Genomic DNA, 24102 nt, shown 5'->3' with positions numbered 1-24102 from the left:
GTTGTCTCATTAGGAGTTGATGTAAGTAAGTGACACTCTGATCTCAATTTCAATTAATTTTGTGCCATGTGGCAAGGGAAGTCCCGGTAGTCTTGCAGAAGGTGTGTTTTTAAAGACTGATCAGCTTTACCTTTTGACTACAGGCACTACTACAGGTCCCATAGACCAGAGCTCCTCAGACCACTTCACATCAAAGACTCTGAAGTGACTGACCAGACCGCAGACCATGTGACCAGATTCCTGCTTTTAGATGTTTGATTACAGAAACCGTTTAAACCCATGACCACAACATTCGCATCCTGTCACACACCTGTCAGTGTCTCACTTATGAATGAAGTTATAGAGATCAGAAGTTGCTCCCCTCCCAGGACAGGACCCGGACTTAACAGAGACCTGGTACTAACACTGTGATGAAGGTTGACTCTGGGTGGAGCTGGTTCTTCAGCTTAAACATCCTGTTTAAGCTTAAACTTAAACAGGATTTTATAATAGTTTTTGATGTAAATTCTTGGCCTGCTGAGTTATTCTGTGTGAGTAGTGTCTAGTAGTTATTTTCTATTATTATTTTATTCTGAGCTGCAGTGATGAAGAGAAGAGTCACAGCCTCATCACTGCCAGGATTCTGTGGATGAAAGAATCTGTTTTCAGTTCAGATGAAGCTCTAATAGTTCTGATGTAGTTATTCAGTGATAAACTCTTCCCTGTTTGTTAGAAGCTCTGTTTTAAAACCAGAGTGGACACACGGTCTGCAGTGAAGTGACACAGTCTGCTCCAGACAACAGGGATGATGCTGTGGATTAGAAAGTGCAGTAATCCCTGACCCAGCCAGTGGCTCTGCAGTCCTGCTGCCTCTCTGACAACAATAGCTTCAACTGTGTCTTTCAAAATAAAAGACTCTAACACACCATGCGTTTCTGTGGTATGTTAGTGTCACTGAATGACTAAGGGGGAGAGAATGAGTCCAACACAGTCTGAGTAACATGACACGTGTCCTGTGGCTGAGAGTCAGAGGCAGGTTTACACTGCAGGGATGAGCCCACTATATATAGAGCAGAGCACAAGGTTAACACTCAGACAGTCAGTAGCCCAACTCACTTCCAGGCAGCACAGGGACCTCACTGCTGGTAAGCACCTTCCAACTTATTTTAACAGTCATCCTCAGAGGAAGAGCTGCTGAAACAGATTTTACACAGAGGTGAATGTTGAATATTGAAAAAGCAAAAGAAGTAGATGTGATGAGGGTCTGAGCAGCTGCTCTGTCTGGAGTTTTATACAACTGGAGTCATATTTCCATCATAGTTTACATATTCAGATCAAACTATTAAAGAGTACAGGCCACCGTTTTAACAGTAACTTAGAAAGCTGTGGGAGGAGTCTGAAGGTTGGACACACTTTTTTGGTACTCAGCTGAACATGCACAGGTGTCACAGAATCTCTCTTGTGGCCGTTTATTTTATACGTCCGTGAGAAGGTTTATGTCCCGACTGGACTCAACTGGATTAGACCTGTTCTGACAACCAGAACTCCTGCCCCTCTTACTACTGTTGACCTCATGTTATTATGGCTGTTATTATCACTGTCATTAGCAAATCTACTCAGATATGGATGATTAAAGCTCTCTACAGTCTAAAGGTAGATGTCCATGTGTTTGTGATTATAAAGCAGGTCTAGGTTCTATATTAATACTGTGAAAGTATCAAAGCCTCAGTCCACAGAGAAATGCACACAGCCTGTATTCAGAAACTGAGCCTTAAAACCAGCCGTCAGGACTTCTGGAACTTTGTGATGTCACAACAAAGAACACAAAAAGGCTCAAAGGCTCTCTTCTGATTGCCTGACTGACCTGTTGTTACTAGAGCTCCAGAGAGAAGCCTGAGAGAGGAGATGTAAAACTATACGTGGATGGTTTTTGGTTAAATATGGGTAATTTGAGTAAATATGGGACCTTTAATGTTAATTCTGCTTTGTGCATCTCAATAGGTTGCTTCTATTTTTTTGTGTTCAGCCACTGTAGCCAACAGCACATGATGCATTTTCTTGAAGTCCTACACTGTCAGCTCCTGGTGTGTTCACTCTTTGCATAACTTAAGTTAGAGGCTGTACATATAAAACTGTGACTGAATGACCTTTGACCTCTATATAAAAATATGTATGTAGAAGAAGCAATGACGTGTCCAGAGCAGCTGCTTTCTTTTAGTTTGAAAATCAGAAGCAAAGGCCAGAGGCAGCTCAACCCAGTTTAGCAAGAAATGTTGAACAACAAGCTCCATGCTAGCTCACATTCACTGCCACTGTCACGTGACATCCAGAGCACCCTGCACAACACCACAGTACATGCTGCACTGGTGAGTGGAGACTGAGGACCTGTTTGTGTTTTTCAGGACTTGTATGAATACCGGTAAGCAGCAGAAGCCAGTGCTCACAGGCCAGAGGTTTAAGACCAGGAAAAGGGGTGAGTACCAGACCAAGGTTTAGGTTTGTGTGTTGGCCTCATCTGAGCAAACACAAACACTGTGTGTATGTGTCTCTGCATGTTTCAGACACATGCACACATTAAAATGATTCAGTTCCACTGAAAATATCACAGACGTTGCTCTGACTGACTCCTTTACACTCTTACTGAAACAGCTACATGCTAATGTGAGCAGGTCCCAACACTCAAACACAGAGATAGACCATGTGACTCTATCAGATATTAACCTTGTTGTGAGTGAATGAAGCAGCCACAGTTTTTAAAGCTTATATGTTTTTTCTGAATAAAATATAGTCTGAAACTGTTAAAATCACAATTGAGTGAATGAATATCTGATTAATTCAGCTGTTGTTGGTGAAAAGTCCTGTGTGGATTAAGTTGAGCAGCTTAGCTTCTCTGTTAGCTGCAGTTCTGGGTTACCGGAACGAATCGGCAGACAAGATCTAAATATATTCTGATCATCATGACGGTCAGTGCAGTGTGGTACAGTACACACAGTACACACAGTACAGGAAGTAGCTTACACTGCCTCAGACAAACAGCGCTGTTACTGAACACATAAAAAGAGAGCGAATGAGAGATCAACAAACCAACAACTGTGGGAGAAAAACAAAGGAACCAACGAAGCGTTTTCTTTCTGGTCTGAGATGCTGGCGGTCTAGTGTGACATCTAGTGGCAGTGAGGATGGCTTACAGAAGCTTTAAACTGGCCTAATAAGAATGTGATTTAGCATCAGATGTGAACATGTTATCTCTCCTCCTCCTGATGACGTGCAGTCTTCACCTGCTCAGGTCTTCTGCTGCCTCCATGTTGTTTCTGGTGCTTAACAGGGAAAATTACTCATTCACTCAACAATAAAAATATAGTCTCCATGTACTCATTCTGTGGGTGAACTGTCCCTGTGAGAAAATATAGTAAAATTATGAAATAAGATGGAATTCTTTTTTTTCTGAGCACAGTGAAGAAGGAGCTCAGCAGTCTAAACTGGTTTTCATAAAAAACTAAACTGCTGCAGTTTTCCAGCTGTTTTGTCGTGTGATCATCACCCAGACAAATGTAAAAAATGTCTTCCAACAGTGAGTGTAAGTTTATAAATTATAACCACTTCTCAAACCAGAGTGAACCTTAATCTGTTTGGGTTCCATTTAATTCACCTGAGTGACTTTGTGATGGATGCAGATGTTGGCAGATGTTCAGAAGTGATACTGAATCACACAGATTTCAGTGATGCCTTCAACCCATATAATATACAGTATGTGCATATGTTGAATTTCCATATATGAAATAAATGTATGTATAAAATAAAAACATATATGTAAAAATTACACATCAGACCATTTAGAAATTGGAACAATGTCATATATTGACAGATGTGTCCAGCCCATACAGATATATGTTTATGTGTGTATCTAATATTGTAGACATATGTTATATGAATATAGATCCATCCCTCAGTCTGTTAGTAACTGTTGATATTATAAACAGCTGAGTCCTAAAGTCTGCAACACTTTCATAATGAGAAGAGACATGTTATTAAAAAACATAAACATATAGAATTTTCATATGTTGTTTTAATAAACTGACATACACAAATTAAATGTATGTCATTAACATATATGTTGAAAACATACAACTATACAACATACAAATCATCATAGATAATAATTTTCATAAATTAATAATTAATATATGTACATTTTACTGTGGGTATTCTATATAATCTGCAATCTTCCGTCCCTCCAGGACCTGTACGCCTCAAGGACTCTGAGGCGTGCAGGGAAGATTGTAGCTGACTCCTCCCACCCTGGACACAAACTCTTTGAGACACTCCCCTCTGGCAGGAGGCTGCGGTCCTTCAGGACCAAAACCTCTCGCCACAAAAATAGCTTCTTCCCATCTGCTATTAGCCTCATCACCAATCACCAGAAAAAAATCCTTGTATGTGAAAACATACTTGGCAATAAAACTGATTCTGATTCTGATTCTGATATGTTACTTACATCTACTTACAACTTACATCTTCATGGATCCAGAGGATGAATGTATGTGATAATAATGTAGGTGCATCATCACTGTTTATAGGCTGATAAATATAATATATTATAGTTGTGTGGACACATGAACTGGTGTTTGTGGTGCTGATCTCAGGTGGTCTGTCTGGTACAGGTCTGGCTGTCATCAGTGCTTCCTCCTCTGTCTTGTGGAGCAGACCCAAGGTCCAGGTCCAGGGTCCAGCCTCAGGTCTTTATTGGTTCCTATATATATTTCACCTGTGGGTCACTTGATTTTAGACCAGGTTCCAGTTAGTTTCAGAATCAATTCATAATCCTCTCATTTACTTCTGAGACCTGAGGGTGGAGCCTCAGTGGACTGGACATCATCAGTGAAGACATCTTCACCTGCCCCACCTTTTTAAACCTGACTGGTAACTAAACTGTACCATTACTCTCTTATTTTTCATTACAGTTAATCAATAACTAAAAAAAAAAGATCACTCAGTCTGAGGGAATCATTCAAACTGTCTCATCTTTACAGGAGGAATCACTCATAGTCCATCTGGACTCCTCCTCCTACTCCTCCTCACTGGTTGTGTGTGAGGAGGAGGGGTTGGTTTAGTCTGATGGAATCTCACTACACCTGAGAGAAAATACTATACACAGCAATGTCATTTCAGTAAATCCCCTCAGTAAATAAAAAAATAATTTTCTCCTCTTAACAAATGTATAAAAAGGTCAAAATGTCCATATCAGGAAACTCTGTCTGTGAATAATTTATTTTGACCTATTGCTCAGTTATTTTGATTTAATTATCATTTTAGTGGATAATTTTTTTCATTTTGCTTTCATGTTTCCTATGTCAACATTTCATCCTGTTTGTTTCTGTGGTTAAAGGAGGATTTATCATCCCATGTGTTATAAATAAAGTTGGTTTAAAGAAAAAAACCCTGTGAAAGTCCAGTCAGATTCTCTCTTGTCTTTCCTTAAGTCTTTATGACCTCTCCTTCACTTCTTTCCTTGACCTCATGACGTTTTGCATCTAGGAAAGGAGAAGTGGTTAGGAAAGGAGATGATTTAGACTTTTCGACCGAAGCCAATACCTCCTTCTGCTCTGATCATGTGACCTTCTGTCCTAGATGAAAAGGAGAAGTTCGAGCCAACAGTTTTTCGGGATACCATTGTTGCGGGCCTCAATGAAGCAGGCGGCGACCTGGAGGCTGTAGCCAAGTTTCTGGACTCCACAGGGTCGCGGCTGGACTACAGGCGCTATGCCGACACGCTGTTCGACATCCTCATCGCAGGGAGCATGCTCGGTGAGTCAGTGGTTCTGTAGTGCAGGTGCAGTACTCGTGCAGGGGGCAGCAGAGTCTAGTCCCCATTTACTCCTCCAGTGTAGGGCTGCCACCTACCATCTGTAGAAATCATGAAAACAGTGGTTTTAAGCAGCCGCACTGAAACCTTAGATTTTAACCGGATCTGATAACAAAGCTCAGTGTTAATGATCATTTAGAAAAACATGGTCAAAACTCAGAAACTTGAGGTGAACGTATGTAAACCTTCTTCCTTCAAGTCAACACCCAGGGTTCACCTCCTTCTGAGCTGATGTCACATGACCACAAACAGCTGACTGCTCCTGGATGTAAATATGACCTTTCATTAGAGATCTTCTCCAGAATATGGTTCTGACCTCTCTGACTGATGCAGGGAAGTGACACAATATTTTCCCTGGTTGGCAGGTATGACATCACCGTGATGTTAGGATAAAACTCAGGTGTGATCTAACCGTCAAATAAAAGGTGAGGCGTTGGTGTTTTCCATTCAGAACAGTGGTCGGTGTTCAACTCTGCTCCAGTCCAGGGCCTCATTGTTCACACAGACGAGGACCGAAGAGTTCACACCTTCAGCTCGCTCACTGTCATGGTCGTCGCAGAATTATTTCTTCCTTGTGATCAAAAATCTGTTGTCTGCTACACAAAGAACAAGAACACTGAGTCTGATGTGATGGACAGGTAAACACTGAAGTCACCTCTCCCCTGTGTGGAGAGTTGATCCTCGTTTTACAGACTGTGGTCATGTGATCTTGTGATCATGTACTCATGTGGGCAGAAGTTACTCAGTTACCTGCATACACTCACCTGTGTAACCTTATAATCTTAAACTGATCTTAATCTGTCTGTAGTATGACACACACACACACACACACACACACACACAGTGTTCTCACTCTGTTAAACCAATTATACGTAAAGGTTTTACTCTCAGTCCTCAGAGTTCATGATACACAGCAGTGAGTTGATTATCCAGCCTGTTTGTTTCATGTTTGATACATCACAGCCGTTACTGTTAACCCCTTCACCTCTTCACCCTCTACAACAAGCTTAGGAGGCAGAACCAGGTCCACATCCGGACCTTCCTCTGCTCCTGTGTCTGCTGGGTCACATGGTGGCAGTTTGGTGTTACCTGTGGGTCAAAGTCTTAAGTCAGATTAAGATGAAAAGCAAATTCAAGACGCAGATTGATGTGGTCCTTATACTAGTAGTATAATAGTTATATTAAACTAGTAGTAAGTTTAGAAGTGCACATTTTTGACTGTTTTCCTCCTGTACATCTCTCTGAGCTCACTTCAACAGTTTCTTCATCTAAACCATCGACTTGTCTTCTAGACCCTGTTCCAACAAGGCTGTTCAAAGAAGTTTTTCCTTTAATCGACACCTCTATATCAAGTCTGATTAACTTATCTTTATCAACTGGTTATGTACCGCAGGCTTTTAAAGTTGCAGTAATTAAACCTCTACTTAAAAAGCCTACTCTTGATCCAGATGTTTCAACCAATTATAGACCTATATCCAACCTCCCCTTTATTTCCAAAATCCCTGAGAAGGTTGTTGCAAACCAGTTAAGTGATTGTTTGCACAGAAATGGTTTGTTTGAAGATTTTCAGTCAGGTTTTAGAGTCCATCACAGCACAGAAACAGCTCTGGTTAAGGTTACCAATGATCTCCTCATAGCCTCAGACAATGGACTTGTCTCTGTACTTGTCCTACTAGATCTTAGTGCTGCATTTGACACCATCGACCACAAGATCCTGTTACAGAGACTAGAGCATATGGTCAGCACTAAAGGAACCGCACTAAGCTGGTTTAAGTCATAAAGTTTCAGTCATTCTGTTGCCATGGCGCCGCGGATGGCTGCCTCGGTGTTTTGGTGCGCATTTTTTTGCCTTATTTTCTTTATAAATCCAGTTTTCTGCTTTGGTTTCCGGAGCTCTTTCACCAGAGAAGAGCTCATTAATATCAGAGAAACAACTCCAGTGGATTTTTTTCCTACTTTTCTCGACTCACCTGTGGAATTATTGGACATTTTGGTCAGAGGTCACTGACCGTTGCTCTCGCAGTGAAACGCCGGAGGAGAGGAAAACGTGCCGGTGCGCTTGCGCGTCTCCGCCGGCGCGGACTCCGCACACCGCTCCCAGGTATCTTTCTCTCCAACGTGCGTTCACTGCCCAACAAACTGGATGAACTTCAGCTACTGGTGCAGAAGAACAGAGACTTTTCTTCATCTGCCGTCCTGTGCTTCACGGAGACGTGGCTGTGTGGATCGATTCCGAACTCTGCGCTGGAGCTGGCCGGCTTCCAGCTCTTCAGAGCGGATCGCGACACAGAGCTGTCCGGCAAAACCAAAGGTGGAGGAATCTGCTTTTATGCAAACAGTGGCTGGTGCAGAGACGTGACAGTGATCCTGCAGCACTGTTCTCCTGACCTGGAGACTTTCATCATAAACTGCAGGCCCTTCTACTCCCCCCGTGAGTTCACCTCAATCATCCTGGTCAGTGTTTACATCCCACCACAGGCCAACGTGCAGGAGGCACAGCGGGCGCTCGCCGACCAGATACTGTGTGTGGAGCGGACCAACCCGGACTCCGTAGTTATTGTACTTGGTGACTTTAACAAAGGTGACCTCAGTCATGAACTGCCCAAATACAGACAGTTTGTTAATTGCCCGACCAGAGAGGGGAACACTCTGGACCACTGTTACACCACAATCAGTGGAGCTTATCACGCCGTCCCCCGGGCTGCACTGGGCCACTCTGACCATGTCATGGTCCACCTGATTCCCACATACAGGCAGAAACTAAAACTGTGTAAACCTGTTGTGAGGACATCGAAGCAGTGGAGCAGTGAAGCCATAGAGGATCTGCGGGCATGTTTGGACTGCACTGACTGGGAGGTGTTCAGGACTGCTTCCAACAGTCTGGATGAGTTCACAGAGGCTGTGACGTCATACATCAGCTTCTGTGAGGACTGCTGTATCCCATCACGCACCAGGGTGAGTTATAACAATGACAAACCCTGGTTCACAGCTAAGCTCAGTCAGCTCAGGAGGCAAAAGGAGGAAGCTTTCAGGAGTGGGGACAGGGACAAGTTTAAAGAGTCCAAGTACAGGTTTAGCAAAGCGGTGAGAGAAGCTAAACGTCTGTACTCTGAGAAACTTCAGCTCCAGTTCTCAGCCAATGACTCTGCTTCTGTCTGGAAAGGGCTCAGACAGATCACTAACTACAAACCTAAACCCCCCCACTCCACTAACGACTTCCGTCTGGCCAACGATCTGAATGAGTTCTACTGCCGCTTTGAAAGACAGTGGGACAAGCCTGACACTAACCTCCACATCAGAGCCACATCAGAACCCCCCTCCTCCTCCTCTACCAAAGGAACGTCTCTCTCTATCCTGGAGAGAGATGTCAACAGGCTTTTTAAGAAGCAGAACCCCCGCAAAGCAGCCGGTCCTGACTCTGTCTCTCCATCATCCCTGAAGCACTGTGCTGATCAGCTGTCTCCAGTGTTCACGGACATCTTCAACACCTCACTGGAGACCTGCCACGTGCCAGCCTGCTTCAAATCCTCCACCATCATCCCTGTCCCCAAAAAACCAAGGCCCACAGGACTAAATGACTATAGACCCATTGCCCTGACCTCTGTGGTCATGAAATCATTTGAGCGTCTTGTCCTGTCCCATCTCAAATCCATCACTGACCCACTCCTGGACCCCCTGCAGTTCGCCTACAGAGCCAACAGGTCTGTAGACGACGCCGTCAACATGGCTCTCCACTTCATCCTCCAGCACCTGGACTCCTCAGGGACCTATGCCAGGATCCTGTTTGTGGACTTCAGCTCTGCCTTCAACACCATCATCCCGGCTCTGCTGCAGGACAAGCTCTCCCAGCTGAGCGTGCCTGACTCCGCCTGCAGGTGGATCACCGACTTCCTGTCTGACAGGAGGCAGCACGTGAAGCTAGGAAAGCACGTGTCTGACTCCCAGACCATCAGCACTGGATCCCCGCAAGGCTGCGTTCTTTCTCCTCTGCTCTTCTCCCTGTACACCAACACCTGCACCTCCAGCCATCAGTCTGTCAAGCTCCTGAAGTTTGCAGACGACACCACTCTCATTGGACTCATCTCTGATGGCGATGAGTCTGCCTACAGGTGGGAGACTGAGCGTCTGGTGACCTGGTGCAGGCAGAACAACCTAGAGCTAAACGCTCTGAAGACAGTGGAAATGATAGTGGACTTCAGGAAGAGCCCAGCCCCACCCACCCCCATCACCCTGTGTGACTCCCCCGTGGCTACCGTGGAGCATTTTCGCTTCTTGGGAACCACCATCACACAGGATCTCAAATGGGAGCTGAACATCAGCTCCCTCATCAAAAAAGCTCAGCAGAGGATGTATTTCCTGAGGCAATTGAAGAAGTTCAACCTGCCAAGGACTATGATGGTGAACTTCTACACCTCCATCATCGAGTCCATCCTCACCTCCTCCATCACCATCTGGTACGCTGCTGCCACGGAGAGGGACAATAACAGACTGCAGCGTATCATCCACTCTGCTGAGAAGGTGATTGGCTGCAATCTTCCGTCCCTCCAGGACCTGTACGCCTCAAGGACTCTGAGGCGTGCAGGGAAGATTGTAGCTGACTCCTCCCACCCTGGACACAAACTCTTTGAGACACTCCCCTCTGGCAGGAGGCTGCGGTCCTTCAGGACCAAAACCTCTCGCCACAAAAATAGCTTCTTCCCATCTGCTATTAGCCTCATCAACAAGGCTAGAGAGCCCCACTGTTTCTGATCAATTGCACCAATCACCAGAAAAAATTCCTTGTATGTGAAAACATACTTGGCAATAAAACTGATTCTGATTCTGATTCTGATTCTGATCTGTCACATAGACTCCAGTTTGTTCATGTTAATAATGACTCTTCTATCAACACTACAGTCAGCCATGGAGTTCCACAAGGTTCTGTGCGAGGACCAATACTCTTCAGTCTATATATGCTTCCTCTAGGAAACATTATTGGGAGACACCAGATAAATTTCCATTGTTATGCAGATGACACCCAGCTGTACTTATCCATGAAGCCAGGTGAGACTAACCAGGTAGCCAAGCTTCAGGTGTGTCTTAAGGACATAAAAACCTGGATGACCAGTAATTTCTTACTCTCAAATTCAGACAACTTCAACTGAAGTTATTGTAATTGGCCCAAAACACCTCAGAGATACACTATGTGATAACATACTGACTCTGGATGACATCACCTTGGCCTCCAGTGCTACAGTCAGAAACCTTGGTGTCATTTTTGACCAGGACTTGTCCTTTACTTCACATATAAAGCAAGTCTCTAGGACAGCCTTCTTCCACCTGCGCAATATTGCTAAAATCAGACCCATTCTGTGTCTAAAGGATGCTGAAAAGCTAGTTCATGCATGTGTTACCTCAAGACTGGACTACTGTAACTCTTTATTGTCAGGATGTCCCAAAAATTCAGTAAAAAGCCTCCAACTGATCCAGAATGCTGCAGCACGAGTACTGACAGGAACTAGGAAACGAGATCACATCTCTCCTGTGTTAGCTTCTCTGCATTGGCTCCCTGTAAAATCCAGGATAGAATTTAAAATCCTCCTCCTCACCTACAAAGCCATTAATGGTCAGGCACCATCGTACCTTGGAGAGCTTATAGTTCCCTATTTTCCCAATAGGACACTTCGCTCTCTAAATGCAGGTCAACTTGTGGTTCCCAGAGTTTGTAAGAGTAGAATGGGGGGCAGAGCCTTCAGCTATCAGGCTCCTCTCCTGTGGAACCAGCTTCCAGTGTGGGTTCGGGAGGCAGACACCCTCTCTACCTTTAAGATCAGGCTTAAAACTGTCCTGTTTAGTAAAGCTTATAGTTAGGGCTGGCTCACTATAGAGCTAGACTGCTGGGGAATTCCCATGATGCACTGGGCTCTCTCTCTCTCTCTCTCTCGACTATTTTATGCCATTAACTTTGTATTTTTTTCTCTCCCATAGTTTGTGCTTCTCCTCTCTCTCCCTCTCTCTGTCCTCATTCTGCAGGTCTCTCTGCCTCTGGAGCAGCAGGATCCAGATCCACCACTACTCATCTTTACTATTAACCACTGTTACCTGTCATTATTATTGATAACACCATTACCTACACAGCTGTTCCTGGTCTCTCTCTCTCTCTTTTCTCCTCTCTCCTCCCCCCACACCCCCTTTCTCCCCCCACCCTGAGCCCGGTTCTGTTGGAGGTTTCTTCCTGTTAAAAGGGAGTTTTTCCTCCCCCCTGTCGCCAAGCGCTTGCTCGTTGTGGGAACTGTTGGGTTTTTCTCTGTAACAAAGTAAGGTCTTGACCTTACCCTGTAAAGAGCCTTGAGATAATGTATATTATGATTTGGTGCTATACAAATAAAATTGAATTGAATTAATAATAATAATAAAAAAAAACAGTTACAAAATGTTTGGTGATTAGTAAACAACAATAAACTCAACAATAAAAACAATATAATAAACCAAATAAAACCATGAGACAGATAAAACCAACAATCTGATCAAACCACCAGCCTGGATGAGCCGACCTGATGGAGAGTAGGGGGCTAAAACAGAAAAGGACGGACCCATTTAAGAGCAGCTGGTCAGACTGATGGAGAGCACAGAGAAGGGTCATGGGGGCTCTGAATGTGATCAGGAGGATCTTCAAGTCAGTTCTGAAACATACAGGGAGCCAGTGAGGTTGGGCTGGAGCCTCTGAACCTATTGCAGCTGAGAAATTTCAGACTCACTGAAACAAGAAGAAAGAGAGTTACAGTTGTTGTAGCTCACAGAATATTGTGTGGAATATGCGTCAGATGAAAAAACGCTAACAAACTGTGATGGTTATTTCATTAGAGCAAGGGGAAACATGAGAGCACTTGAGCAGTGCCATGCATACAGTGAGCCCAAAAAAATTTAGCGCCCCCTTTAGGTGACAATGGAGCACAACATAGTTAAACCTCCAAACCCCGAAACAGAACTGGTTACAACAGAACACTGTTCTCTGGTCCAGCAGTTCTACACACTGTAACAATAATCCAGGTGAGATAAAGGTACGGAGGATGTCACACTGGGAGTATACCTTGAGGCAGACAGGAAACAGGAAATAGCTAAATAAAGCCATGAAATGAAATACACAAATGCAAACAGATCCTGTTCTGTTCTGGGGTGATTTATGCTCCCATTATTTTACATGCATTCAGGAGCACTTTATTAGGAACACCTGTACACTTTGCTAGCTCAAAGCGTCCTGGTCCCACTCGGGACAGGTCATGTTGTGTAACTTTAAATGTCCTGTTCTCGTCCACAGCTCCTGGAGGGACTCGTATTGATGAGGGCGACAAGACCAAGGTGACAGTGTACTGCGTGTTCACCACTGAGGAAAGCCATGCCGCTCTACGCCTATATGCTCAGGTACACCCACACTCCCCTTCACACTGACTGTGCCCAGCAACAGGAAGGGGGATATGGTTCTGTTAACATGATAAGTGTCTGTTTGTGACTTCAGGTTTTCAATAAGCTCATCAGACGATACAAATATCTGGAGAAGGCCTTTGAGGAGGAGATCAAAAAGGTGATGCTGCATCCAAACTCAGTTTGTATTCTCTATATAGTCCACAATTATTATACCTTATACACTCAGTGAGCACTTTATTAGGAACACCTGTCCACCTGCGTATTCATGCAGATATCCTGTCAGCCAATCATGTGGCAGCAGCAGATCAGGTGAGGAGCTGTGACTCAGAGACTCTCATGACTGTTGGTTTGAGTGTTTGTGAAGCTGCTGATCTCATCAAGAAGCATCAGTGAGCAGCAGCTCTGTGTTGATGAGAGAGGTCAGAGGTGAATGGACAGACTGGTTGGAGCTCCAGTCACTCAGATAACCACTCTTTACCACTGGACTACAACTGCAGAGACCGTGTCAGGGTCCACTCCTGTCACCAAGACCAGAAACCTGAGGCTGCAGTGGACACAGGCTCACCAACACTGGACAGATGAAGACCTGGTTTGATGGATCTGGATTTCTGCTGAGGCAGCAGATGATAAGGTCAGAGTCTGGATCCATGGACCAACCAGTCCAGGTGGTGATGGTGGTGGTGGTGTGGGGACTTGACTCACTTTGAGCCTTAACACCAGCCTGTCCTCATCTGAATGTCTCTGTCCTCAGCATGGCCTTCCTCAGGAAGATCAACAATGTCCACCCACATCCTTTTAAATGGGATTTCTACAGTATGTACCTGCACCTGTAGTTATGGAGTTATATGGTCATTTTTGAGAACAAAGCTACTTTGTTGTTGTAGTCGTGGATTATTGTTCCTCCCCACTGGAGGCAGCCAGACCCAGAGACATTATGTTTTCAGGTTGTCCATCTCATTCACACAGTATCTCAGTAAATTCTTCACTTGAACTCAAATTCTATTGTTTTAACAACTACAATAATCAAATCATAATTGAATCTGTAATTTAACTGTGTAAATAATAATCAGATATATAACAGCAAAAAATTATATATTATATAATATATTATATATGACAATATAAGTCATGTGCAGGTGTTACTATGTCATGTATTGTTCCACCAATAATCACAGTTATTTGAACCCTGTGAAGTGAGACAGGCTGTACTTGTATTAAATGGCGTCTGCAGATGTGTCTTGGTGGGTTGGTTCTGACTAATGCTTTTCAGAGCAGGCCTGGTTCTTGTTGTGTTATGTCTTATGTCGGACGACAACAATGACGAGACGGAGACCAGAGTACAAACTTGTATTTTTCTTAACTCTCTTGTGCGTCCCATAAACAGGTCCCCGTAGCAACCTCTACCTAGCGTAGCTAGATCCCTTACAGAACAGTTCTGAGAGTGATAGCATCTTGACAAAATAACATCAAAATTTCCTTTCCTCAGTAGCAGCACTGTTTTTACAATCTCAACTCTTTAACTATTTTATTTTATTTTATTTTATTTTTACATGAGCATACAGTGCTATTACTGATTCTATATCCACATCAATCAGCAGGACAACATTTTATTTCAGTAACTGTAGATAGTACATTTATTTGGGGGATTTTGTTTGTAGTTTTCTGACCCCTGACAGACTCACCACAAACTGACAAAGAGGGGTAACCCACACTTCTTCAATGAAATGCATCAGCTCAGAAACATTCAGACTAGTTTCTGATCACTGGATTCTAATTCATATGATTTGTATGAGGATGTTTTCAAAGGGCAAAAACTGTTAATGAGCGTTGTTGGTGTTGCTCTGCTCCAGGTGTAACATGAGACTCACTGTGTGCTGTCTGTGTCGTGCAGCTGCTGCTCTTCCTGAAGGCCTTCAGCGAGTCGGAGCAGACAAAGCTAGCCATGCTGACTGGTATCCTGCTGGCCAACAGCACACTACCACCTCCCATCATCACCAGCCTCTTCACTGAGAGCGTGGTCAAAGAAGGTACGAGAGGAGACCACTCTGCTGGTCTCCGAAGATCACTGCAGGTCTGAGGAGGTGGGACAGGTTCATTCACTTTGTAGAAGGAGGAGAGAGACTGTCCTGTAACAAATGAGCCTACAGGTAATCTGTCAGCAGGTTATTATGACCCAGAGTTAGGTTTTGTCGCTAGGCGGCATCTAGTGGTCATAGTAATGATGACAGGAGCAAAGGGAAAAGTGTGGTGACATAGTTTATAGAGCGACAAAGTCCACGTCAGGAGGAGGTTGGGATGGATGGATGGGTCAACAAAACACAGGAATATGACACAACTGTGTTCAATTCCCATGTGAAAGTAGCAGTTCATGTTGTTTCTATTATCCATGACCATTTGTTGTTATTATTGTAACCATGACAACAAAGATCATCTAATGTTGAGGAAGTACTTATTTTAACACAAATCACCATCTTTTCCTAAACCTAACCAAGCTACGACCATTATTATAGTAACCATGACAACGAACGTCCAGTATGTCTGCTGCTTTAGGGATGCTATTTCAGGAAACACTGCTATGGGTCTGGTTGGAGGACTGGTTGGGGGACTGGTTAGAGGACTGCTTGGAGGACTAGTTAAAGGAGTGGTTGGAGGACTGGTTGGAGACTGGTTGAGGATACTACTCCAGACTCCCTCCATGTTTCCTGTTGTCCTGATACAGTCAGTGTTTTGTACATTTCCACAGCACTAACTCCATCAGTAGAGCAGAGTCAGACACTCACAGTGAACTTTATTCATTTAGTATTTCATTTTCCAGAACTGTCGAGCTGCTCAGCAGCTCTTCCTGTTTGATCCTCATGCCTCTGATGTGACTCTTCCATCACAGACTGTTTCTGTAACAAGAGGAAATATTTATGTCAAATGACAAAGAAATCTTTTTTTTAATAAACTTTATTGTGTTGGACATCTTTTTTCAGGGATCTCTGCACTGTTTGCTGTGAAGATGTTCAAAGCATGGATGGCAGAGAAAGATGCAACTGCAGTGACCTCATCTCTGAGGAAGGCTAACCTGGATAAAAGACTTCTGGTGAGAGAAGCTGAGGCTCAGCAGCAGAGTTTACTGCTACACCCTCTGTTTCTGTGAAGTGGAGAGTCACCATGAAGGAAAGCACTGCAGGCCTCACGCACAGTATCAGTATCAGTGCAGTTTCAATGGTGATTATGTTCACCTGTCCACAACTGTACTTGAGGTTTCTAAATATGAACCTGGCTGCTCAGCACGATGTGCAGCAGGAGGAAAGTCCTCATGTAGTGGGGCGACAGAAGTGACCTGTGAGGTCAGCTGAGGTCCCCCATGTCCCCCAGCTCTTTATTGTCCCAGTATACAGTAGAGGGTAACAGACAGTGTTCGTCAGTCTGAGTCCTGTTTGACCTTTGAGTGGAGGAGCTGCCATGTTTTCTAAAGCAGTGGCTTTTATTTTGTTAATCACCTGTTGTTTTTCACCCCTGTTGACTTCAGGAGCTGTTTCCAGCCAGTAAACAGAACGTGGAGCATTTCTCTAAGTACTTCAATGAGGCCGGGCTCAAGGAGCTCTCTGACTTCCTGCACATGCAGCAGAGTCTGGGAACCCGCAAAGAGCTGCAGAGGGAACTGCAGGAACGGCTGTCCCAGCAGTGCCCCATCAGAGAGGTGAGGACACACTGTCAGTGACATCAGTATGTACAGGTAGTGTGCCATGCTGTACTATGTGTGTGTGTGTGTGTGTGTTCAGATGGTGGTGTACGTGAAGGAGGAGATGAAGAGGAACGAGCTGCAGGAGCAGGCTGTGATTGGCTTGTTATGGACGTGCCTGATGAACGCGGTGGAGTGGAACAAGAAGGAGGAGCTGGTCACAGAGCAGGCACTCAAACACCTCAAAGTAGGTCACTATCAACAGCAGATCACGGCAGCACTGCACAGCACAACATAGGGTCCTCCATCAGGTCACACATTCAGGAAGAGGAGCCCACAGCTGTTCAAAAATACCTGCGCTCCAGCTTCACAATGAGCAGGAAGTAGGTAGAACACATATCCAAAATGCGGCAGCACGAGTACTGACAGGAACTAGGAAACGAGATCACATCTCTCCTGTGTTAGCCTCTCTGCATTGGCTCCCTGTAAAATCCAGGATAGAATTTAAAATCCTCCTCCTCACCTACAAAGCCATTCATGGTCAGGCACCATCGTACCTTGGAGAGCTTATAGTTCCCCATTTTCCCAATAGGACACTTCGCTCTCTAAATGCAGGTCTACTTGTTGTTCCCAGAGTTTGTAAGAGTAGAATGGGGGGCAGAGCCTTCAGCTATCAGGCTCCTCTCCTGTGGAACCAGCTCCCAGTGTGGGTTCGGGAGGCAGACCCCCTCTCTACCTTTAAGATCAGGCTTAAAACTGTCCTGTTTAGTAAAGCTTATAGTTAGGGCTGGCTCAGGTATGTCCTGGCCCATCCCTTAGTTATGCTGCTATAGAGCTAGACTGCTGGGGGATTCCCATGATTCACTGGGCGCTCTCTCTCTCTCTCTCTCTCTCTCTCTATTTCTGTCTCTCTCCCTCTCTCTCTCTCGATGACTTCATGCCATTAACTTTGTATTTTTTCTCTCCCGTAGTTTGTGCTTCTCCTCTCTCTCCCTCTCTCTGTCCTCATTCTGCAGGTATCTCTGCCTCTGGAGCAGCAGGATCCAGATCCACCACTACTCATCATTACTATTAACCACTGTTACCTGTCATTATTATTGATAACACCATTATCTTTACAGCTGTTCCTGGTCTCTCTCTCTCTCTCTTCTCTCCTCTCTCCTCCCCCCACCCCCCCTTTTCTCCTCCTAAACCCAACCGGTCGAGGCAGACGGCCCCCCACCCTGAGCCCGGTTCTGTTGGAGGTTTCTTCCTGTTAAAAGGGAGTTTTTCCTCCCCCCTGTCGCCAAGTGCTTGCTCTTTGTGGGAACTGTTGGGTTTTTCTCTGTAACAAAGTAAGGTCTTGACCTTACGCTGTAAAGTGCCTTGAGATAATGTATATTATGATTTGGCGCTATACAAAGAAAATTGAACTGAATTGAACTGAATTGAATATGCAAAGTCTATATTAAGTGTTTAAAATTTTTAACTCCCTCTGCTGCTCTCTTGTCTCCTGTGAGGACTAGTTTCAGTACTGGTGATTATTGGAGGTTCTAAGGGTCATTATCATTTATGTATTTCCCTAAAACTGCATCAGGCTAAATTTCTCTCCTGAAGAAAAGCTGCTAAGACGTCAGTCACAGAAGGTCTAAACCCTAAGGAAAAATTATAGTCGTAGTAAAACACAGTGAAGCTTTTCACTCTGATGAACATGAGTTTTAACACAAGTTTAGATTCCTTAGCACATATTATATCATATTAGCATGACAACAGCTAATATTAGCTGTTGTCATCCTAATATATTAATTTGGTATTAGCAACACAACACTGTATAACTGTTACTGATAGAAGCAAGCTACACTACAAACTACTCAGACACTGATGCTACCTGAGCGCTAATGCTACTTCCCAACAATGGCTATTGTTGCTATTTAATATCAGTGTAGTGTTGACAGAAGTCTTGTTTTTATACTAGCACTGGTGTTGTTTTCATCTTAATTGCTAGTATTAGAATTGTGCTATCGAGCGGGGGGATTGACTTTTCTCCGGGGTGAGAGGGCACCCAGTACAGTGGAGACACATGCTTCAGTCAACTTCAGTGTTAGTTCCCTTGGTATCTTACTTGTTTAACTGCATTATTTCACTCTGAAATGTAGTGGAGTAGAAGTATATAGTAGCATAAAATGGAAACACTCAAGTACAAGTACATCAAAATTGTACAGTACTTAGAGCAAGTGTATTTAATTACTTTCCACCACTGCTAATACAATTACTGAGCCCTTAACAGGTGTAATTTAATATTGTTCAATGAGCCAACTGGTAAAACTCCTGAATTCCTGAGTGAAAACAAAGGAGGTGTCTGTTATAGAATCTGATATCAAAAAGGTAAAAGACTAACTAAACCACCACAGACACACAAAAGACTATTAACATGAAATAATAAACTCTATATTGATGTCAACACTCTACAACAACTGATCCTCCACTGTCTCACTGCTCATGACTGAGCACCAGTGTTTGCTAACATAGATCACATATGACATTTTATATTGGGAATGAAATGAAAACACTGGAGATGAAAGGGCGCTATCAACTAGCTAACATTAGTTAGTTAAACTGTTAAGACTAAAGTTAGAAACCAGCTAACATTAGATAAACTGTAACTTAAGGCTAAAGTTAGAAACTAGCAGTATTGTGGGAGTTGAAGTCTTCTTCTGGTCTGGATCCTTCAGTGTCAGGTGTTCAGAAGGTTTATTTCTCTGATAACTTCAGATCTAGAAATCTCTGTTTGAGGATTGAAACATTTGTGATGATGTAAGACCACAACTCAACATGTCTGGATGATTTAATGAGAAACAGGTACAGGTGATAACTTTAATTCATGGTTTCACATATAAAATTTAAAATGAAAATTGGTTTTTAAAATTAAAAATTTTAATTTGTGTTTATCTGGTTGCAAAGCAGCAGCAGTGAAACCAGAACCAACAGAGGGAAGAGATCTGTCACCAGAATGTGATGCTGAAAAATGAAGAATGACATTTTAGTGTCATTGAGGTAACTGTGTGTGTGTGTGTGTGTGTGTGTGTGTGTGTGTGTGTGTGTGTGTGTGTGTGTGTGTGTGTGTGTGTGTGTGTGTGTGTGTGTGTGTGTGTGTGTGTGTGTGTGTGTGCGCCGTCTCTTTCAGCACTACGCTCCTCTGCTGGCAGTGTTCAGCACTCAGGGTCAGTCTGAGCTGGTGCTGCTGCTGAAGATCCAGGAGTACTGCTACGACAACATCCACTTCATGAAGTCCTTCTCTAAGATAGTGGTGCTCTTCTACAAAGGTCAGAGCCTCACACACTCACATCACATCAGGTCTGTCTGTTGTGTCCTTGTGCTGCCAGTGCTCTCCTCCAGCTGTTTCTGTGCAGATGTGTGCTGACGGTTTTCTCTCTAATCTCAGCTGATGTCCTGAGTGAGGAGGCCATCTTGAAGTGGTACAAAGACGCCCATGCTGCTAAAGGGAAGAGTGTCTTCTTAGAGCAGATGAAGAAGTTTGTGGAGTGGCTTCAGAATGCTGAAGAAGGTTCTTTTACTTTGTGCTGTCTGTCAGAACCTCTGTGTTTTATCAAAGAACAGAGGACGTTTTTTTAATCATAAATTCATAATAACTGCAAATTATTTCTTTTATACACTGAGGGGATTAAAAAAAATCTTTATTATTTAACCCTTTAAAAAAAAACTTATACAGAGGTTGTTAGAGGACAAAAATGTCTGCATCAAAAAACTGTGATAAAGAACTATGTATTAATATTATTTTCCACTTTCACTGAATATTTTTTTTCATTCAACAGTCCTGATCATAATGACCAAACATTCAATCATTTTCAGGATGTTAACCTTTTAAATGCCAGTTTGTTCACATAAAGTCAGTGTCAGTTGTTTTTTATGAAAACAGTTGATCACAGTCTGGGATATGTCAGTGACAATGATCTTGATGCATTATTATTTTTTCCGGAAGGTCAGAGTTCAGTTGAATACATGTTTCAGTGGCCCATAACAGAGCGGCACTGCCCCTAGTGGACACCAGGAAAATGTCTGTATTTGCTCCATCAGCCAAATATGACTTTATCTAGTGGAAAATAGTAAAAACTTTTTTCAAGGACTTAAGGACAAAATCCTAATAAAATAGATTGTAACGGCAGAGAGATCAAAACTTGCAGTTTTAATGGGTTTCAAATTTCCACACTTTGGCAACATGAATTCTGTTTGCATTAACAAAGCCAAAAATTCTAAAATGAAAGGGACAAAAATGTCCCAAAGGACACACAAGTGTTAATGTAGAAATATGAATTTGGATATTTTTCAGTACAGCCTATGTCTGTGGCTGTTCTGTGTTGTCCTCATGTATGAATATAAATACTCTGACTGACTGACACTTTATCATAGTGACAGGACTCATGTTTACGTTCAGGATGATCATATATGACTGATCAAAGCTATGATTTTAAGACATTGTGATGGTCTTTCATAATCATCACTGAGCAGGTCACAAGACTCTGCCAAGTCTTCTTTGCTGACTGTGTGGAAACCTGCAGGCTTTGACTGTGCCACTCAGTGATGCAGCTGATGAGTGTTACCAGCAGGTGGCGCAGCCAGCTCACGCTCTGTTCTCTTCCTGTCCACAGAGTCAGAGTCAGAGGGGGAGGAGGGCTGAGCGAGAGGCCCCTACACTCTGCCCCCTGAGTCCTGATGGTGCAGCAGCTAGTCAACATGTAGTGTAGGTCCCCTCTGAGCTGGGGTGGGGGCCAGCCCCCCCCCCCCGAAGCAGCCCGCCACCATCAGACAACCAGGAAGTCTCAGTTCTCACACAGGAGTGTGACCTCTGCAGTAGATGTACACATGTTGTAGTGAGTTTTACTCACTCTTGTATGTATTGAACTGTTCTTCTCTCTTTATCAATAAACTGGTTTTATATGTACAAGTGTTCTCCTCTTTATAAACCCAGCCACACACCATCTCACAGACCAGCTAGTTACTGGTTCACATTTATTTCATCTTTACACTTTAGTTCAGCAGAAAAGTCACAGTCTCCACCATAAAATCAAAAAAAGGAATAATGTCAAAATAAAACTAAGAGGATTATTTAGAGTGAAACGAATATTAACAGAAAAACTTCTCCAGCTCATGACCCAAATTAAACTCTCTGAAATGTCATCGGTCCACATCCTTTGTACCTTTTGTATTGAATAATGGTCAGGCCCAGTTGGCATTCGGCTGGTTTTGATGAGTTTTTCTTTCAGTTTGACAGAGGAGAGATCAGCTGTTGATTCACTGTCCATCTCTGACTCTTTCCTCTCAGCTCTTCCTGTTGTTAACCAGACATTCACTGATTCTCCACTGTTTACCATGGATGTGATCTGTTAATGCACAATCACACTGAGATAGAAAACAAGTGTACGATGTGGTCCTGTCATTGTCTTATCACAGTGATAGACCTTAATATGAGAGAAAACATTTGAAATGTTTTGAAAGAACATTTTGTTTAAAAACATACAGCTGTACACATCATACCAACCACAGGACCTATATGTGAGAGTTTTATGGGACTGTAGCATCTTCTGCTAACATAACAACATCATGCTAACTTTTACCATCAACATATTAGCAGCACTGTGACATCATCACATTACATCATCACATGATGCACCAGCAGGGTCAGAGTCAGTGAACCAGTCTAATCTCAGTCAGCTTCTCTCATCATGCTCATTTCACTAAACTGGACTGATCTGGTCTTTTTTGTGTCAGATAGGATGGACCAGTATCCATGGGCCCCAGGTCCTTCCTGACCCCAGGATGTCTGCGAAGCACCTATTTCATGCTAATTGGATTAATTACAGATTTGATTGGTAACATGATCAAAGGGAGCAGCCGCATGATTCAAATCATTAGTTTGAAATGATCCAATGAGCAGTGGGGACAGTTGACCTTTGAACTCTTCTGGTCCTGTCACCTGAGTTGAGGATGTGAGGATGTATAACTGAGCATGCTCAGAGCCAAACCACAGAAGAAGAAGAGTATTGAGAGTCTGGTTCACTCTGTCTTAATGTTCAAAGGAGTTTCAGCTGCTCTGAGTCACACCTGTAGTCCAAATGTTGAAAAGGAGCCATAGTCCAGATGTTGAAAAGGGAAATGTAGTCCAGATGTTGTAGCTCTTTGTCAGGAGAGGCTGACGATGATTGATGTCCTCTGAGGACAGGTGTGACCCAGAGACAGCCTGCTCTCTTCAGACCAGCAGTGTCTGATGAATCATGGATGAGGTGTAACATGAGACAGGAGGACTCTCATGGTTCAGCAGTCACACAGCATCTACAGCTGAACCCGACTGGTCCTGCTCAGGTGGACTGAGTCTGGTTTATCCGGATTCTTTCTGGAAGATGTTCAGAGGAAATAACAGGACGTTTCTGTAGCCAATCAGCTGCTGCCCCTCACTGAGTCATACACTGAACAGATGCCAAGTTAAATGATCACACTAACACAGGAAGTGATCTTCAAAATAAAAGCATGGGATTTCAGGCAACATCGTGGTCACATGGTTGATGACAGTGTTTAGTATTTAATCAGTTAAAGTGAAGACTGATACTTGATCAGTTAATTTAAGGGATCAGTAAAAATAATCACACTCACCTCAGCAACAGTAATGACCCAGATTCATTGACTCTGCTACTGATTTCACTGCTACTTTACAATGAAATCTCTTTCTTCCTATTATGAGACACCTTCAGGTTACGGTGACATTTAAATACCAAGTTATTTTCTTCTTGTTAAAGCAATAAACCAACTTATCTCGTCACAAAGAAGGAAGCTCAGCATGAGTCAGTGTGTTGGTTTAATCAGAGTATTTCTGTTGTCATCAGACAGATTACAGTACAGAGGTGTACTGTAATCTGTCTGATGACAACAGAAATGCTGTGAAAGAGTCAGCTGAGTAGAGCTGTATCTCTGACAGAGACGATGATGATGATGATGATGCACAGACGTGATTTTGTGGAAGATCCAGTGTACAGTTTCTACAGATGTTCGAGTTCACAGATGCTGAGGTTTACATCAGCTAAAGGAGGGACAGGTGAGTCTACCTGTGCAGCCCATCTCACAAATACACCATCATTATTACATCATTTAGACCTCATAATAACAATCTTATCATCTCAGCACATTTCACCCACAG

General features: G+C 43.4%; 1 protein-coding gene across 1 annotated transcript; it reads left to right on the top strand.

Annotated features, from left to right (window-relative positions):
* The first annotated feature begins 1048 nt into the window (after positions 1–1048).
* bzw2 (basic leucine zipper and W2 domains 2) lies at positions 1049–21875 on the top strand. The gene is made up of 12 exons (XM_071500186.1): positions 1049–1124; positions 2382–2452; positions 5608–5784; positions 13140–13243; positions 13338–13403; positions 15138–15273; positions 16222–16331; positions 16764–16934; positions 17017–17163; positions 20080–20218; positions 20338–20460; positions 21563–21875. Exons 2-12 carry the CDS (start codon positions 2389–2391, stop codon positions 21589–21591), a joined length of 1266 nt encoding a protein of 421 aa, XP_071356287.1. The 5' UTR covers positions 1049–1124; positions 2382–2388; the 3' UTR covers positions 21592–21875.
* Positions 21876–24102: the final 2227 nt, after the last annotated feature.

The sequence above is a fragment of the Trachinotus anak genome, unplaced genomic scaffold (genome assembly GCF_046630095.1).
Source record: "Trachinotus anak isolate AG129_WGS33_773 ecotype Australia unplaced genomic scaffold, CSIRO_AGI_Tana_v1 ptg000016l, whole genome shotgun sequence".
Classification (NCBI taxonomy): domain Eukaryota; kingdom Metazoa; phylum Chordata; class Actinopteri; order Carangiformes; family Carangidae; genus Trachinotus; species Trachinotus anak.
Note: the sequence above shows the minus strand (reverse complement) of the source record. Positions and strands in the feature narration are given on the sequence as shown.